Source organism: Gobio gobio (genome assembly GCF_949357685.1).
Source record: "Gobio gobio genome assembly, chromosome: 13".
Taxonomy (NCBI): domain Eukaryota; kingdom Metazoa; phylum Chordata; class Actinopteri; order Cypriniformes; family Gobionidae; genus Gobio; species Gobio gobio.
The window spans coordinates 23,514,071-23,534,528 of record NC_137106.1 but is presented as its reverse complement, the minus strand read 5'-3'; the positions used below and the strand labels follow the sequence as shown (position 1 = coordinate 23,534,528).

General features: G+C 35.0%; 1 protein-coding gene across 1 annotated transcript; it reads right to left on the bottom strand.

Annotated features, from left to right (window-relative positions):
- Positions 1-3,604: 3,604 nt before the first annotated feature.
- On the bottom strand, positions 3,605-20,458 carry acss1 (acyl-CoA synthetase short chain family member 1). The gene is made up of 14 exons (XM_079832443.1): positions 19,894-20,458; positions 19,588-19,684; positions 18,007-18,206; positions 15,947-16,122; positions 13,686-13,838; positions 12,349-12,496; positions 11,460-11,597; positions 10,124-10,216; positions 9,874-9,986; positions 8,264-8,390; positions 7,834-7,961; positions 5,028-5,091; positions 4,674-4,795; positions 3,605-4,482 (listed from the first exon to the last, which is right to left on the bottom strand). The coding sequence occupies exons 1-14, from the start codon at positions 20,234-20,236 to the stop codon at positions 4,306-4,308; spliced, it is 2,079 nt and encodes a 692-aa protein (XP_079688569.1). The 5' UTR covers positions 20,237-20,458; the 3' UTR covers positions 3,605-4,305.

Genomic DNA, 20,458 nt, shown 5'->3' with positions numbered 1-20,458 from the left:
GTAAAGCCTAGCGTCAAACCAGAACGCCGCTCGACCAATCAGATGTTCGGGTACCGAGCGTCCGTGCAGCAAACGTAGTTCCGATTGGATTCAATGAAAAATAATGCTGCGTTCCAGGCAGGTTTTTGAGCCCGTAAATTACAACTTCAAACAACGACTCACGACTTTGTAGTGTTCCAGGCAAAGTCACGCCAAACTGCCTGAGCGCAAGGAACTGTGTGGTTAGTTAACGTTAGATGTAAACAAAGCGTGGCGGACCGTTCTAGTTCGTGGACAACTGTGACTGGTAGGCGGGGCTTCGTTGTGAGATCGGGCATAAATGTAATTTTGCAAGTAGACACATAAAAAAATAAAACGTTTTAAATTAAAATTAAAGGGCATCACAAACATGTTAAATTAATTTAACAGAGACAGTTCTTTAGGCTTGAAAATAAGCTTTTTTTGTTTGTTTTTTGAGTTAGACTACTCCATTAGTTTGATGATATATAGCCAACAATTTTCCTAATAAAAAAAACAAATCCATGATATGTATTTTTCTTTTGAAAAAGTCATATTCGTTTGAATTAATTTAAACAAATTACATATTTAAGGATGTCATTTATTTAAACTCTTAGAAATTATGACATCTCATACCAAAGATGAACAGGGACATTCAAAAAATAAATGCCTAACCTAAAGGACCATCATATTCTTTGTATTCTATTTATATTGTATTCACCTTGTCTTATAATTTCTGCCTGTGCTTAAGAGCTTGTCATGTAGGTAACAGACAATGTCAAGGCCTGTTTGCCTCACAAACTTCCACAGCACTTGAACAAACGAGAATATATATGTTATTCTATGCTTCCTTTTTTATAGAGTTTTAGACATAAATCATCTTTCAGAGGGGAAAACAAATAATTTCACTTCTTAAAAAACTTTTTAACTAGTACATTTTGTTCACAAATGTTTCACATTCTGCCACCTGTTCTTCCCTCTTTCACAAACATCAGGTTTTGACACCTGAGGTTTGTAACTTGTATATTTCATTATTTGCACTCATATTTTACACAACGTACAACAAACATACCTGCATTAGGCCTACCTGTCACCTGTGAACCAAGAACCATGGCATTATGTCTTGTAACCAACTTCTTTCTCTGTATAAACAGGAAATCTTTCATTTCTGATATTTTCTGCAAAACTAATGTACAAATGATTTATTGATGTTTGTAATATATTTTAATTTCGCTCACTTTACATTTAACTGCATTTATTTGCCACGAGACACTCATGGTACAACATTCCCTATCTCACCTGGAGATGGCGCTATTGTGAAGCCACCGTTCTTGACCTGTGTGTGAATGTTTGTATAGATTGTACCAAGATTGTATAGATTGAGTGGAAGGTCAAAATTATTCAAAATGACCTGCAAGACATTTTGCTGCCTAGAACAACATTTTGTGAAAACAATTCAACAAAGGCATCAGTAAACTATTATAATAGAATACAGTAAAATTTATATTAGAAAGTTATAAATACACATTTGAGTGATTGAACGTAAACTTGATGAGAAATAAAAAATAAAAAAAACAATTGGCTCGAAACACTTATGTACAAAATTATTCAACCCCAAAAAGTAACATTTTGTGCAGAAACTTTTATTCTTTATAATCTGCAACACTTTACAATATGGGTACACTAATATGCATTAATTCATGCTTAACTAATGCACAGATTTAATGTATGACTCATGAAGAGCTAAACCATTTATTAATGATTATTGCATCAGCAACTAATGAACATTCTATAGGATTAATGGATTTAATAATATATGAATTGCTATTAATTAAATGTGTCAGCGTGTTTTAATTCCCTAATAACATATTATATTAACTGATATTATAAATTCATATATTAATTACCAAAATGGTCAAAGCTATGTACTTCAACTTCCAGTTGTCCGCTTTAATTAATCATTAGCTAATGATTTGCAAAGGTATCATTATGGTATGACTTTACTTGTTGAGGCACATGACTATTAAATTATTGTTAAGTAATATGTCAATGTGGTTATGGGTTTTGAATTAATTTTGTCATGTGCCTCAACATGTAAAGTCATAACATAATAATACCTTTGCAAATCATTAGCTATGATTAATTAAAGCAGACAACTGGAAGTTGAAATGCATGGCTTCGACCCATTGTGGTAATTAACATATTAATTTACACTATTAGTTATTATAATATGTTATTAGGGAATTAACACATTATGACACATTTAACTAATAACAATTAATATTTTATTTCATTATCTATTAATCATATAGAATCTTAATTTGTTGCTGATAATCATTAATAAATGGTTTAGTTCTTCATGAGTCATACTAACTTATAAATATCTGTGAATTAGTTAATTAGTGCTCCCGTATTGTAAAGTGTTACCTTATAATCTCCAGTAAACGCTGCCTGTAAGTGCTTAGAAGCTTCTGTCACCTCTCTACTGAAGTCTTGGCCAATTCCTCGCTTGAAAAAGCTTCCAGCCCTGTTGAAAAAAAAAAACAGCTTGTTGGTTAGGTATGTTTTGAAGCATTGTAGCTGGTTTGAACTGCTTTATGATGCTCCTTAGTTGGTCACGAGCTGGTTTAAGCAGCACTTGATCAGCTTAAACCAGCTCAAACCAGATGCCATGCTTCAAAACATATACCTAACCAGCATATGCTGTTTTTTTTCCCAACAAGGAGATCACTGATAATCTTTGGTCTTCACTTTACCACTGCTTTCTTCAAATTCCACCAAATATATTTTCAATGAGATTTAAATCTTAAGACTGTACAGGCCACTCAAGAACGTTCTACGACTGATCCCTAAACCAATCTTAAGTAGATTTGGATGTATACTTGGGGATGGCTGTCCTGCAGGGAAGTCCATTGATCATCAAGCTTCAGTCTCTGAACTGAAGGCATCACCATCTTTGCTTGAATGACTTGATACTTCAAAGAATTCATGATGTCCTTCAGTCAAGATTTCCACTTCCTGCAACAGCAAAGCACCCCCATAACTAGACTGGACCACCTCATGTTGGACCATGGAGATGGTGTTCTTCTGCTCATAAGCTTTGCCTTTTTTTGCACCAGACATAGCCGCTGATCCATGAGTCCAAAAAGTTCCAGTTTGATCACTCCATTAAATATTCTTCCAGAACTACACAGGTCAATCCAAATGAATTTTAGCATGTTCAAGTCGGCCTTTTATGTTCTTCTCGATCAAGAGTGGCATGCGGCAAGATGTCTCAACATGAAGGCCATGCTTGTCTAGTGTTCTTCTTATACTCCGCTTTGAATTCCCCCCCCCCCCCCTCCTTTCATTAGGTAATCTTTTCTAAGTTGCTCTGATCAAGTTTTTTGGTACAACAAATGTTAAACTTATGAATAAGGCTGCCAGCTAAGAATAGGAACTTTTAGTGTTTTGGAAATCTTCTTGTAGACCTTCTAATGTAATACATTTTGTTCACACATAGGCTAAATGTATGTATGTGTATGTATGTTATAGAGTTTTCAAAGGCGTAATTGTGTTAACACAATTTTTGACATAGCTGTATTACAAAAACTCAAAATCAGTATATATCGACATTATCGCTTTGCCACTTTACTGTTAAAGATGCTTTTTTTGGTGTGAAAATTATTAGTCTCTGGGGGACTAATAATTGATTGTGACTGTATATATTAGTGCTTTATATTAGAAATGAAGGAATAACACACAGCCATACAATACATTCAAACATTTTTTTTTAATCTTCAAAATAAAGATTTCTTATTCTAAGAAAATACTAAAAATACTTCCACTTATAATATGTGAAGCATGTATCATATCATGTCATTTTAGTATTGATTGAATATTAATCATATTAGTCATATCATGTTTATTTTGTCATAAACATTAGGAAATGAAGGCATAAAACTCCAAAGAGGCTTCAAAGAAAAAAGGAGAATATGAGAGAGGAGAGATTTGTCTAAAGACAAACTGATGAGCACCTTAAAAATAAAATCCTCTCTCAAGAACAAAATACTGATGTTCCACAGCAAATCTCATCCAGGCTCAGCCTGCAGGAAGCACACTGTACAAAACGCTTCATGTTTAAAAAGATGTTTGACCAAGTTGTACAAACCTTCAGGATTCAGGTGCAAGCATTTAACCTGCAAATTATGCATTCTGTGTTGCTACTCTCACATTTACACATGAATTACTTGCACTTCCTTGTCATCATCACAGTATCATATTCATAGGTCCTCAAATGAAACGTGGCAACATCTCAACAGTCTTTTTCTACTTCTTAGTTGCATGATTTTTGTAGTGTTTTTGGGCTTCAACGATCTCTGAAACGACAGAGGGGTCGTCCAGCGTGGAGACGTCCCCCAGGTTGCTAGTGTCTTGCATGGCGACCTTTCGCAAGATTCTCCTCATGATTTTTCCAGAGCGTGTTTTAGGAAGACGCTTCACAACCTTAAAAAAGAGAGCAGAGATGCTTTCACAGCTGACAAAACAAATACATCTTCAAACCATCTGTGCAGACGGATAGACAACATATTTTGGTCATAATCATGCTACTGATATAAATGTTCTTGAATATATAAATATAAATTAACAATTAACACTGTACAATACGTTTCAATAAAAAATGTCACTGATTTTACCAGGAAATGATCAGGGATGGCATATTTAGCTATTTTAGTAGCCACTAAGCGTCTCAGTTCTTCCACAACAGCCTGCTGGTTCTCAGTAGCAGATTCTTTTAAAACGACAAATGCAAATGGAACTGGTGAAAGAGAAAGAGAGGAAGAGAAAGTGAGAGAAATGTAAACAGGCATCTGATTATATTTACTTTAAACACTGAATATTTTGTGACAGCTCATTATCTCTGTTATTTCTGTTCTTTTCACAAATGACCAAGGCTGTTGTAAAGCACACATTGAATTGGGTCAAAAGGGCTCTGCTTTTCTTCCAGATGGCTCATGTATGAGAAAAGATGAGATTGCTGGGGGCCTTACCTTCTCCTTTGATCTCATGAGGAATTCCGATCACTGCAGTCTCAGGAACGTCCGGATGTTCATCCTGATGCCAGAGAAACACAGTCATCCAAAAATTTTATTCTGTTCTTCCACTCAAAAGTTTGGAATAAGAGTTTTAAAATGTTTTGAACTTGCTCACCAATGCTGCATTTATTTAGTTATTTTAAAAATATATTTTAATGGCCTTTTTTCACAGATTAAAACTCAAAAACAACATCCATTCATTGAGAGAACAGATTAGCTATATTTACAGTATATATATATATTATATATATATATATATATATATATATATATATATATATATATATATATATATATATATATATATATATATATAATACATTAATAAAAATAAATAAAAAACAGCTCAGAGAATACAAACTTCCGTTACAACATTTTAGCTCACACATTATGGTTGTACAAAACGCTCATTGGTAAAATCCAAACAACAAAATGTTTGCGACTCTAGGGTCCAGATTATTTAAAAATGGTTCCCATATTTTATGAAAAAAGTCTGTCTTAGTGTGGATTAGACATATGAGGTATTCTAATGGTATCATTACCATTAACACTTTTCCCCATCCTTTTACAGAGGGATGTTTGTCTATAATCCATTGCAAAAGAATGTTTTATTCATGCTACAAGTCTTCTATTAGCCACAGAAGTTCAATCATCAGTAGGCAAGCCCAGTGACAGTGACAAGGGGTCCAGTTCCAAATGTATACTTAGGATCATTTGCATATCATGAAGCAGTGTTTCCCAACCGGGGTGCCATGTGACGAGAGCAGGGGTGCCGTGTAAAAGTCCTTCAAATATATATATATTTATTTATTTAAAAAAAATAATAATTCTCTCTTTGTAAACTTTGTTCAATGCATACGAGTGCTGCCGTATGTTAGAATATGACCAGTCATTTTCGCCGTCATCACTCGGGTGTAGTAGTGCCAGAAGACGCGAATGAGAAGTCGCACGCGCTGTGAGAAAATGTGTCTCTGTGCACTCATCCAAAAGTCTCACAGCGCGCAAATATTGAGTTCTCTTTCAAGTCTTGCTCTTGAACGGACAAACTCACACAAAAAGTATGTCAACATGTCCATCTTGATGAGTATTCTAGCAGACATAGTCTGTATATGCCTTAAGTAAACTTAATATAGTCGAGAAAGACGACGCATATCCGTGCATTAGGTCTTAAAGGGGCAGTAGCCTTTACTGCTGTCTGTTTAATGTCAAACAACAAAAGACAAGGACATCACTCACTGCTCTTGATTGAATAGCTTTTGTAAGTTTAATATGATTAATCTTTAATTTATACACTCAAATATGCAATGTTATTTTACATTTGATACATTTCTGTACTTGAAAACTAATGTTAGACCTACCTGAAAAACCTGAAAAGCATAGTTTATTTTATTAGTAGGCCTATCTTTGCTCAATAGTATTTATTTGTGCTGGTGCTTGTATTTAAATTATTTGTTCTTATTATTTTCTTTATTTTTATTTGACAGTAGTCCTTTTTTCCCTGAACATAGCAAATACTGAACCGTACCGAAACCGTGAACCTAAAACCGTGATACAAACCGAACCATGAGCAATATGTACCGTTACACCCCTAGCGTAACGTATGCAAGGGGGTGCCACAAAATGGAGAACATTTTCAAAGGGTGTCATGACCGAAAAAAGGTTGGGAAACACTGTCATGAAGTATGTTATTCCAATATTTCTTTATCAGACAACATGGCCATAAACAGTGGGCCAATTTCGGTCTTGCATTTGAGACAAAAAGGGGAAAAGGAACTATTAAAAGCATGTCTACTATTAGGAGATATATGTAATCTATGTAAAATCTTCAGTTGAATTGCTGATTACAGACCAATATTGTTTTAGCATTTTCACAAATTTTGTCCCAAATATTCTCATCAATTAAAACCAACAACTCCCCTTACTATAATTTCCTAATTCTTTCCAATAATTTCTTTCATTTTAAATGTTGTGCTTCTTTGAATAAAATGCCTAATTTGCAAAAATCTTGTCAAAAATTCTGACTTTAGACATTTTTATTTATCCAATTTGTTGAAATGACATTAAGTTACCATCAGTAAACAAGTCTTTGTGTCATTTAATTAACCAAAACAGTAATATTGTGAAATTTTATATGAAAAGAACAGTTTTCAATTTGAATATATATATTTAAATTTAAAATATAATTTATTCCTGTGTTGGCAAAACTGAATTTTCAGCATCATTACTCCAGTCTTCAGTGTCACATGATTCTTCAGAAATAATTTTTAATATGCTGATTTGGTGTTCAAGAAACAATTCTTACTATTATTATTCTCAATATTGAAAACACCTGTACTGCTTAATATTTTTTATGGACACAGTGATACATTTTTTGTTCAGGATCCTTTGATGAATAGAAAGTTAAAAAAACAATTTGAAATATAAATCTTTTGCAGCATTATAAACATCTTTACTGTCACTTTAGACCAATACAGTGCATCATTGCTGAATACAAGTATTAATTTATTTAAAAAAAAATCTTTCTGACCCCAAACTTATGAACAGTAGAACAATAGTATACATTTGCTGAAGCTCTGTAAAAACAGACTCTCTATAGAACAAAACCAACACACATATATACTCACTGTATATATATATATTATTTTTTTTAAATGTTTTTTTTATTTATAATTTTTTTGTATTTGGCATGATCAATTTAACCAATTATTGTAGTGGTTTATATACTGATTTATGATTATGATAAAGGAACTTGGGGTCTCACCAGTGCATCTTCTATCTCAGCGGTTCCCAGCCGATGCCCACTGACATTGATGACGTCATCCATTCGTCCTGTGATCTGGTAGTAACCGTCTTTGGTGCGGTACCCCCCATCACCCGTAAAATAATGACCTATGGCATGGTATCAATTAACAACTTAAGATCAACTTATTCCTTTGATCAACTGTCAACTTTGATTTTAAACTTTTTATGAAGTAAAAAGCACATTTGAAAATCCACTAAACATTATTTGCAAATGAGGAAATAACTGAAAATTATTTGGACATTTTCCCAGCCAGGATGTGATCACATTCCTTAAGTCAAAGTCAGAAATAACATAATTCAACAAGTATCCAAACTTTTCTAAATTCTACATTTTCTTCATAACTTTTATAAAAAGAAGGAGCTTCAAGAGCCCCAGGGGTCTTGCTCACCTGGGTAGGGTTTAAAATATGCATCCACGAATCTCTGGTGGTCTCCAAATATGGTTCTGGCCATTCCAGGCCACGGCTGGCTGATGCACAGAGCTCCACTGACATCATTTCCTGTTATTATCTGTCCCTGTTGAAAAACCAAAAGGTTGGTGATTATTCCACATGACTAAAACACGTGCATTGAGAGGGCCTGTCTCTCAGTTGATCTTCATGGCAGGGGGTAAAAATCTCTGTGAATAGCCCCAGAGTGTAACAAAAGAGTGCCTCAGAGGGAATTGGACATGCTCCAGCACGCATTACTCTTTTTTTCCAACTGCAGAAGAGAATTTGACATCCATCAGGATCTGGAATACAAAGCTTTCCTTGAAGAAATGAGAAGCTGAGTGCATTGGATCCAGGCAGAACCAGGCAGAGCAATGGATAAATAAAACCCTTGTTAAGGTCTGAAAAGGACAGTCTGCTAACAATTATCTAGAACAAACTACTATAGAATTCAGCTTGCCAGGATCTAAAGAGCTAAAAATAAGAGTATATCTTACATTGGGGTTTTATATCTCAACATAATGACTTTTTATTTGACAATCACATTTTTTCCCCCTTCAGATTATGAATATATCTTACTATTAGGGCTTTATATCTCACAATTATGACTTCTTATTTCACAATTGTAATGTTTTTTTTTCCGATTATGCGTGCTGTTCTGCTTTTCTTAGCAAATACACCGGAAGCGAGCACATTGACTATAACAATGGTCCCTATTGACTATATTATCGAAGTCACTAGAGACCAGCAATTCTCCCACATTCTTCAAAATAACTTTTATGTTCGACAGACAAAAGAAACTCATTCAAGTTTAAAACAACTTGAAAGTGAGTAAACGATGACAGAATATTTATTTTTGGGTGAACTATCCCTTTAATGTTAATACATTTATTATTATTTTGTTACAGGTCAATCTGATCTCTTCATTTTATGTCATTGTTTAAATATTTAATTGAATATATTTTTATTTTGTACATTTACATGTATTTTTTATTTTTTAATTAATTGTTCTGCAGTTTTGCATGTTGCAAATTTTTTAACCAAAAGCAATTAAAGTAGACATATACTTGTTTACAGTAAATGCATAGTCAGCTGGTTTATTTAGCTACTTTTTAAGGGTAAAATCATGCCAGGCAGACATTGGTACGATGTAAGCAAAACTAATAAAATTGATAATGGGTTAAATTTATTGTGTGCGAATAATTAAGCATCGACAATAGTCAATAGTATCAGTGGCACTGAAGGGGCCCCCAAATAAAATTCTGCTTAGGGCCCCATGAAGGCTTAGGCCGGACCTGACAATATCTCACAATTGTGTTTTTTTTATTTCTCTATTATCTCACAATCGGAACTTTATTTCTTGCTATTTCCACTTTATATTTCAATGGCACTTCATATCATAATACTTTTTTTGTTGTGAATTACAATTTAAAAAAAAATTAACTTTGAGGTGGACATGCTATTGCGTCGTTGAGGAATTGAACCTGCTATAAATGCAACCTGTGTTCCTAAAAAACAAGTGACTAAGCAGCAGTGAGTCAGGACGCAAATAAACAAGTATAGATCACCTTCTCCCCAAGCAGTGCCGGCTGGATGCCAAAAAAAGGTCTCATAGCCATGGCAGGCCGGATCTCTGCTCCCGGTTCAGCTGGTAGTGGGGCGATACACACACCGCCAGTTTCTGAAGAGAGAGAGAGAGAGCCTGTGAACAATCAATTTTTTCGGAATAAAGCCATGCATGGTAAATTTGATCAGAGCTGTCAGATCAAAGATCAAGGGTATACACGGACGAGAACAGATGCAGTGATTTCATTTTACCTGTCTGCCACCATGTGTCCACCAGAGGGCATCGTCCATCCCCGACCACATTATGGAACCATTCCCACGCCTCGTGATTAATAGGCTCTCCAACTGCCAACAGATCACACATTCACATGATCATTATGTAGACAAATGAATCGACCAAAAACATGCTTTCTAAGTTGAATATGATGGAATGACTTTGCAATTCAAGAAAATCTTAGCTCTATCTTAGTGGAACTGACAGGTACTAAAGGGGCCAGGCCGGCTGAGCACACAATCTAGTGTCCTTGATGTTTGGCGCATGGTCAGATTTTCCATTGTTGAACTCAAAGGCTGTGTGACAAGACTCATTAAAATAATCTAGAGTAAGCAGGCTAAACTTTAACTGTGGCTGAATGCTCTCCCTGGTGGAAGTATATCTGTGCTCGAAACATCAAATCTGTGCTTGAACTGGAGAGCTGATGAGTTCCCCATCCCCACTGAGCCCTTGCAATGCACTTATCCCTCTTCCTAGAGAAGCAATCCACCTGAAGTAACCCAGGGTTAAGTGGTAATATGTTGCTAAAAAGTGTGTTAAATGATAAATAACACACTTACTTTTACACGGCTAAAACTAAATGTTGAGTCTCGAGATGTATTTACACAGAGCACACATTTTCAATGTAATACGATTTTAAAAATATATATCTTTCTAATTATTTAATTAAAAAAAATTTTTTTTTACAATACAGGTCAATTTTGATTTTATTTGTGTGGAAAAAACTAAGGACCGACAAATATATTAAGCAATTCTAGAGAAAATAGATGTGATTAATACCCATTTTAACTTCAAACATTTGGTAAGTCTCTTACGTTAACCAAGGCTGCATTTATTTGATCAAAAACAGTTATATTGTTAAATATTTCGATTTAAAATAAACTCTTTTCTTTTTAATATTTTTTTTAATGTAATTTATTCCTGTGATGAAAAAGCTGAATTTTCAGCATCATTTCTTCAGTCTTCAGAGTCACATGATCTTTCAGAAATCATCCTAATATGATGATTTGCTGATCAAGATACATTTCTTCTTATTTTTCAGGATTCTTTGATGAATAGAAAGCTCAAAACAGGATCTATTTTAAATAGATTTTTACTATCACTTTTGATCAATATAATGCATTAAAATGGTCAGAATGGTAGTGCACCGAAATACACAAATATAATATATTATAACTCCAAATATATATATATATATATATATATATATATATATATATATATATATATATATATATATATATATATATATATATATATATATATATATATATTTTTTTTTTTTTTTTTGCCATTCAACTTTTGAAGTCTCACCAGATGCAACTGTCTTCAGTGATGACCTGTCATATTTCTTCACCCAGTTTTCCTCATATTTCAGCAGTAATCTGATGGCAGTAGGAGCTCCATAAAACTGATTTATTCTTAACCTCTGAACCGTCTCCCAGTAACGACCTAAAACAATCACAAAACACATTCTAACAGCCAAGACAAAGATAATGGAGTGTCTGATTTAAAACCACACAGCACTTCAAGAAAACATATGTATATGTCACATGTATATGAACATCAACAGTAATGACTAATTAAAACCCGATATTACACAAGCACATTGCCTAATTGATACCAGCACCGAAACAGAGGCCTTTGAAAAGCAGGGTTAAGTAGTTTTTTTTAGAAGAACATCAATGGAAATGTTTCCTGTAGAGGTCACATTGTAAAGAGCACACTACTCTTTGGCCACTCATGAAGACTCATTTCCATTAAAATACACTCATAAAGGCAGATAAGACACATTATACAGGTTAATGTGTCACAGGATTTTATCTGAGAACTGAACAAAAGAAGTGCCTTCATTCTGAAGGGCTGGGAGGGACAGTAACACTATCTGACATGATCTAGAGGGGTCACAACCTCATTCAGAATGGATGAGAACAGGAACACGACTCACACGATTATTAAACTTTAGGACTGAGTTGTGTCTCCCAAACACTTCACATCTGTTTTAATTCTCTTTGTAGTGATGCATTTGTTGCAACAATTGTGCTTTACTTATTGTCTGCAAATGCTTTGGCAAAACAAATGCAAATTAATTATCATGCCTATAAACCACATTAACTAAAACTGAAATTAAAAAAGAAATAGAGTTTATGTGCATTAATATACTGCATGCCATGACTTATTTTTATATATACTGATATTTCACCTGGATTGGGGTACACGGGTGTACTCTCAAACAGAACAGAAGTGGCTCCATTACACAGGGGTCCATACACCACATAACTGTGACCCGTAATCCAACCGATGTCAGCAACACAGCCAAACACATCTCCTGGTGTGTAGTCAAACACATACTGCAAACACAGACACAGACAGGTATACAGTTACACAAATGAACAAAAATTACACCATCTAAAATAATTCAGAAAATTAATTGCTGAATGTATATTCATTGTGAATGTTATTGTAAATGTGGTAGGTAAATGATGTAATATAAAACATTTGGTGTTGGTTATATACACATATACTACAATGTAGGGCAAGGAAATAATTGTTAGATTATATTTTATTACAACATATTAAATTTGGTTAAAGACAAGGTTAAAGATAGGTTTAATAAAAAAATGTAATAAAAAAACAGCTTTTATAGCATTATTATATATATATCATCACTCAAACACAACTACTAAAAAAGGTTTAAACATTCACTGATGATCCAGAAGGAAACACGATGCATTAAGAGCTGGGGGGTTTACTCAATTTGTCTTCTGGGAAACATGCTTCTGAAGGGCACTACTAAATGAAAAAAAAACAAAAGATATTTAAACAAAATAAGAAACATTTGGACACCTTCATCCTGCTCAAAAGTTTTCACCCCCAGCTCTTAATACATCGTGTTTCCTTCCAGAGCATCAGTGAATGTTTAAACCTTTTTTTAGTAGTTGTGTTTGAGTCCCTCAATCATCCTCCGTGTGAAAAGATGGATCTCAAAATCATACAGTCCCTGCTGGAGAGGGTTAAAATATGCAAAAGATGCTGGAAAACTGAAGAATGTGCAGGACCTGGAGGATTTTTCTGCAGAACATTGGGCAGTTTAACTGCTCAGGACAAACAAGGGACTCAAGAACAACCATCACAAAACAAAAAAAACAGCCGTGGATCATCCAGGGAACGACACACAGTATTGAGAATGAATGGTTCATAAACTTTTGAACGGGGTTATTTTAATAAATTCAGCAATTTTTTTTGTCTTGTGGACTATATGTAAAAAAATTTTATGTAAAATATCTTATTCAGGACAGTACTAAATAAAAAATAACATGCATTTTGTTTGACCTCTTTTATTTAGTTACAATTATTCACATTTTCACAGATTCTGCAAATGGTTCACATCCTTTTTCTTGCCACTGTATATACGTACATACATATATTCATATATATTTTTGTACTTTAAAAAAGCCCTCCATTTCAAACTTTGCCCAGTGTTGTGATCTTCAGCCCGTGTGACAGAATCAGTGCGATCAGAGAAGCACAGAGACATACCTGATGTGTGAGGGAAGCGTAGAGCAGGTAACCAGCCTGTGTGTGCACGATGCCCTTGGGTTTACCCGTACTGCCTGACGTATACAGCATGAACAGCATCTCCTCACTGTCCATGGGCTCTGGGGCACACACTGAAGACTGTCTCGCCATCACCTGACACAGAGAGAATTATTATTATTTAAAAAAAATATTTTACAATCAAATACAAAACATGTATCGCTGAAAAGGTCTGAGATTTTTATTGTTTTATTATAGAAACATCAAATTTAGTACACTATTTGGTGAGACATATAACTTTGATTCCATGTAGATGCATGGCATTAATTATCACGTATTAATTAGTAATTGAATGCTTTATGATTAAACTACTTTTTATGCTGTTTTAATATTTAATTTACATGTTAACATAACATGTTAATCCGGTAAATAGAAGCTCAAAAGGGGGAGGACGCGGTGTGAGGTTCTTCATCATCGAGGGGTGCTGAAACAATAGGACATCTTTGATATGGAAGTCCACACAGCAGGAAGAACCTCCACATGCCGCTGTGACTGTAGGCTACTGTAGAGCTTCAGGAATGGTCTCTGGTGATTAATAATCACTCAAATGCAAGTTAAATTTTAACAATCACCTGGATATCTAATATGCATGTTTCATGCAGGCATAAAAGTGTTAACTTTATGTGCTTTGTTGTTGCCTTTTATCTGTTGTGTAATTAAATAATAATCTTTGTATAGTCTAAATGGATTTTCCGCTTGTGTTGCCACCGTTAATGTCGGAGGCTAATGCTTTTCCTGCAAATAACAAGATTAAATGAGATATTTACCCTGCATCTAAAACATTAATCTTAAAGCATAACTCTAAAGCCCATTTTAACTGCATGTGGAGAGTTTACAGAGAACCAGATCAGCCTGTCATGTGTAATTCAGTATTTCCGTGAACTGTCCTAAAATATAAAAAGATACTGCCAAACTGGCAGAGCATGTGTCCACTATGTGACCAATTCTAGACAAGTAGAAATGTGTGCCCTTGTACAAAGTGGGTGAACATCACTATAGAGACACAATTCTAGCTTGACAGAAAGACACAACTACTTAAATGAAGTGAAAAAAGAACTATAGTCCTAGTCTTCTGTCCTAATTAGGTACAAATTATGGACACATTCCTTCCCCGCTTCACAAACCATTAGAAAGCTTTGAAAAGCTCTGTACCTTCTAGATGAAACCTTAATAACTGTAAACCTAGCCGAAAGTGACTTACACACTGCAGAGATATAAAATAATTGGAAACATTTATGCATGATTTGATGTTTTGCCAAATGTAAAAATGTTTAATATCCTGCTTAAGCTAAACAAATTCTCCCTTGTTGCAGTCCTGTTACTTTTATTTTTCATGGCTGAACAAATTATCTTTCAACGGCCTGTTTTGGGCTCTATCATACACCCTGAGCAATACGACGCCAGGTGTAACGCAGGTGTTTTTTACTAGTTTCGGCCCGACACAGTTATTATTTTTCACATCCAGCCCCACGTACCATGTAAAAAGCAAATCCGCCATGGTGCAAGTGCAACTGGCTTTTAAAGGGAATGGGAGATGAGATTGGTTTATTGCACGTTACGCCCAAAACACACCCATGACTAATTAAGAGATTAGGTACAATCCTTTTGAACCATGCGCTGACCATTATTTCTGTCGTTAAACTAGCAAAAGTGGATTCGGACACGCCATGCACTTCAGACCGTTAAAATAGGGCCCTTTGTCTGGCACATTGGTAAAAAAAGCAGACAGGGCTCAAAACAAGTAAAGCTTAATTTTTCTTTCCTGATCGAGCCAGAAGTTAAGATTTTACTTGGTTTGCCAAAAAAATTTCCAATACTTTTTATTTATATTTATTGTTTTATTTTAATTGATGCTTTTATATTTATCTTTTTAAATTTCTGTTTTTAAGTGTCATTTAACAATTCATATTTATAAATATATATTTATTTTCATGTGTTGTATTTATCGTTTAAAAAGTAGCATTTAGTATAATATATTTTCCACACATATAAATGTCATTTTTTAGTTAAGTTTTCTTTATTGTATTATATTTCAATAATAGTTGGAAATTGTAAGGTATAGTGATTCAGTCAATGGCTGACCATCCTTATTGTTGAGCTCTGGCAGAGATGTATAAAAATGCAACTAGAGATAATGACAAAATGTTTCTAGTTTGGCTTTCTAATGTCTGTACACTGCAGGAGGCCATTGTTGTGCGATTTACCTCATCTAATGGAATGTCTAGTTTGCCCATTGGCATGCTACTGTTAGTTCTCCTGGCCACAAACACATGCTGGACAGACGGACAGCTCTTCACTGCTTTGTCCACCGTGGACTTCAGATCGAAGAGACGGCCGCCCCTAACGCCTTGGTTGCATGTGATGACAAACTTGCACTGGGCTGTGTGTATTGGAGAGAAAGATCAAATGAAACAGACAAAGGAACATGCAGTTATGACAGTGTACAATTGCTGATAAAGCCACTGAGCAGATGTGCTTGTTAGCTAAATTCAGATAAGATGGCACTGCATGTGTAAAAATACCTAATTTTAGGTCAATTTTAAGAAAGCAATTGATAAGTTTGCGACATTTTAAGAAACCTGTCTCAACTGCAGCACTGTAGTTGGATTTTATTTGCTCATATTACATCCAATAAGATCAGAAAAAAACATCTGCTCAGTGTCTGTTTTAATAAATAAGATAAAGACAGGCTGGTCTGACAACAAACGCCCTCTGAAACTTATCTCTGTCCCCAGACCATCACGTACACATAAGTATCACTGGATGCTCTACATAGGGTTTATAATGCTCTAATGTTGCATGTATAAAACATTCTAAACATGGAAACACACCTGACTTTTCAGACACGCTCAGTATTCCCTGATCTTTAAAGTCTTTTTTCATCTTTATTCAATTCTAGTAGAAGCCATGCAGGGCTTTTGCTAGAATTGAATACCTAGGAGAGGACTTTAAAGATTAAACCATGTTATGTTCAACTAAAATGGACTATGCTTACTTTTTTTAAACATGTTATTGGTCTTATTGTGCACAATTCATCAGTGCATGTAAGGAAAAAAAGTTTTTATTTAATAACTTGCTCTGCCTCTGAAGTAACTTGACTGACGTCACCAAGCCCATTTTCTATTTATATTATAATTAACCTATGCTGCCATTTAAAAGTTTGGGGTCGGACATTTTTTTTATATTTTATTTTATTTTATTTTTATTGTAAATATTGTTTTTGATCCCTAATGCTCACCAAGGCTGCATTCATTTGGTCAGTCAAAAATACATTTTGTTTACAAAAATGTTTACAATTTAAAATCATATTTTAATATATTTAAAAATGTATTTATTCTTGTGATGGAAAAGCTGAATATTCAGTAGCCATTAGTCCAGTTTCACATGATCCTTCAGAAACTATTTCTAAAGAAACCAATATATTTTTGTGTAAACCACTTTTTCACTAATAATTTAACGTTTGATATATCATACATTTTGTCATTAAATATCCTATTGCGATTATTCCAGTTATATGTTTGTGCGTAAATAACATTTTGTGCTTATATAATATGACTAATAATAATTATTATGATTATTGCTAAATAAAAATATTTAACAAAAAAAGAAATATTACCATTACAATAACATTTTCATTTTCATTATTAAAAATAAAAAAATCGAGTATTTAAGATCATATATAACAATATTATAATAATAATACTATTTATATTTCGCAGAAAACTTATCTTACAAAAAAACTGCAGGGTTACCGCTTAACATGTAGGCAGCCTATGACAAAAAAAATCATTAGAAAAGTCTAAGGCTTTATTATAAAATATATTGTTATTATAAAAATCTGTGCTTTTTATCTGTGATATCAATTTCTTAATTTTTGAACAGAGGTATGCAAAATCAAGAACAGGTCTATGTCTTTAGACTTTAATATGAAAGATTAGCATTCATGGATTTACTGATCACAGAGTGGCTCTCCACTAACACACTGGGCATATATATTTATTTAATAAAAATTGCAGCCGTTATATTTTTATAATCGCACATAAGCCAAATCGCGAATGCGGTTCGGTTTCGATTAATCGTGCAGCTCTAGGACTATGGAGCAGAAACAAAGTCTGTTTTCAGGTCTTCCCGCTCTTTAGGTCTCTGACGATAGTTTAAAAACTAATTATTTTTTGCTCTGTTTTGTAGCAAAAATGATTTTAGAACTGCTGCGATGCACTCTTTTATGACAACCCCCCCATCACCACCACATTATTTTACTTACCATCCTGAATTCTGCCAGCCAAAGCCTCTGAGCTGAACCCTGCAAACACCACAGTGTGCACGGCACCGATGCGGGCACAGGCCAGCATTGCTGCTACTGCCATTGGAGACACAGGCATGTAGATGGCCACCCGCTCTCCCATCTGGACTCCATGACTTTTCAATGTATTGGCAAGGCGACAGGTCATCTCCAGAAGCTCCCTGAGATTCGAATGTTTTACAGTTATAAACATACAGCTGAGTAACAGGAAATCATGCGGGTGGGAACGTTTTTTAAGTAAATCTGTAATGGTTCAATTTCAAGTGGTTCAAGTGCTGAACTGAAGTGGACTGAACATAGTAGTCACATCATTGTGATTATGCACTTTTGATATCAAACTGGCATTTAAAGGGTGTAGTTTAATTATGCCTTTATTCATACTATAATAAAGTACTGGCAAGCTTTTGTTGGCCTGATGAACATATTATTACGACAGACTGCCTCTGAGGAAACGGATAATCTTGATTCGACGAATCATAAATGAGACACTAAGTGTGTGTCTAAGCACAGAACTCTGCAGTACAGCCTGTACTGTACATACGTCAGCCCTCAAGCATGATCTCCTCCATATGGTTGTGAGGTCAGAAGCAAAACACTTTCACTTTCATACTAAAGCGTATCAATGTCTTCTAACTTCTTGTTTACCCACGGAAGCAGGAAAGTGACGCATACATGCGCTGTCCTAACGGTGTCATCATTTACACACGACAGATTTTGCAAACTAACTGCTGCTTCACAAAACACCCTGAAATGTTTCCTATCTGACCTAGAAAAAGAGAAACTTTGAAAGTAATCTTCACATCTCCGTAATAAAAGATGAGAAATGGCTCATTTTTAAGGTTCAGTGAGCAGACTGGAATAGAGAAAACTGGCCTGCTGACCATCGTGTTTTGGTAACAGCGAGGACAGTAGATCCTGTAAATATTTAGCCTACTGTTAACAGCAGTGATCTGAAACACAGCCAGGGACATTCAATCTTTATTTCAGGCACTAGAGAGCGGGGGAACTCACATTCCATCACAGGACTCTCAAAATCTGCCTTTGTTCTCCATCAGACAGTGAATATGAAAGAATTCCCCCCAAACTCTAATGTGCTCTAATACCACGTTAACCATGTCTATCTCAGTACAGCTAGGATTTCTATTCTGTCACAACATTATAAAGAACAGTATGAAAACACAATGTGTAATTTGTTCTCAATTCCAGTGTAAACTTTAAAATTTAAATTAAAACTGAAAATATAAAAATAAAAGCTAATTAAAAATATGAATACAACCATAATAGTATATAATACTGGGATAAAGTAGCCAGAAGAAAGCATACAGCATGTGCACTAGTGACTAACAGACTACTAGTCACTACTTGTCTTGAATATATCAAGTATTAGTGACTAGACTACTTGAAAACTAACAAGATAGTTTAAAAACACATGTTAAAACTGCTTGCTATAACCCCTGTGGGTAGAAATGAGTGAATGTAAAACTGTGGATGGGGGTGGGTGGAGATATGGCCACATGTGCATTTCCCAGGAGCTTCATGTACCTGTAGGTGATCCTTTCCTCTGTGCCAGGCTCATCTTTCTCCCAAATCAAGGCCACTCTATCTGGATCCTTTGCCACGTGTACATCCAAACAATTCACTGTCAATCATAGTAAGAGGAAATTATGTTACTACTGTGCTTACTGTTGACAAGAAAGTTATTCTTGGTGCAATTATAAAGCCTGAGAAAATACAAGTATTGCCATCTCAGTTAAGATAAACCAAACTCATACCTTTTTGATCTGATAGAAAGAAATTGTTGTTTATTGGGAAGTGGACTAAAGAGTAAAGAAACGTTGCAACACTCACCAGAGACATTCAATTGCCCTCCAAGAAACCAGTTGATTTTCCCTCTAGATAGATCACAGTCCGTTACTTGATAGAAAGGTTTGGTCCATGTCAGTCTTTCCTTGGCGATGGATCCCCAGAAAGTTTCTGGATCTTTAACTGACAGCTCATATAGATCTGCGTAAGTCTTTCCCGCGAGATGCGAGCTGAGGTCCGGTAGAGCCGCGCCGATGCCGCTGGACTGAGACCTCGCGTGACACCGTGAAGAGAACAATACACTTTTGCGCGCACATTTCTTGTTCCTAAAGACAATATTTCCCCATGTCAAATAATTTAGTAAACTTGTGCCCACACGTCCAGCCATTTTCTCGCCCGGACTGTGCTGGAGTGAAGTTTGCTCAAGGTTCAGTCAAGTTCCCTCCGAAGAGAGGGAGGAGGAACTTGTTGACAAAGAGCAGGTCTGAAGAAGAAAACTCACAACAAACCGCCCCCTAAATCAGCTTCAATGTGAACCAAACCATGTCATGAATGAATCACAAGTGCTGTGCCTTTTACAATCGACTACAACACTGCAATTTCCTTTAAT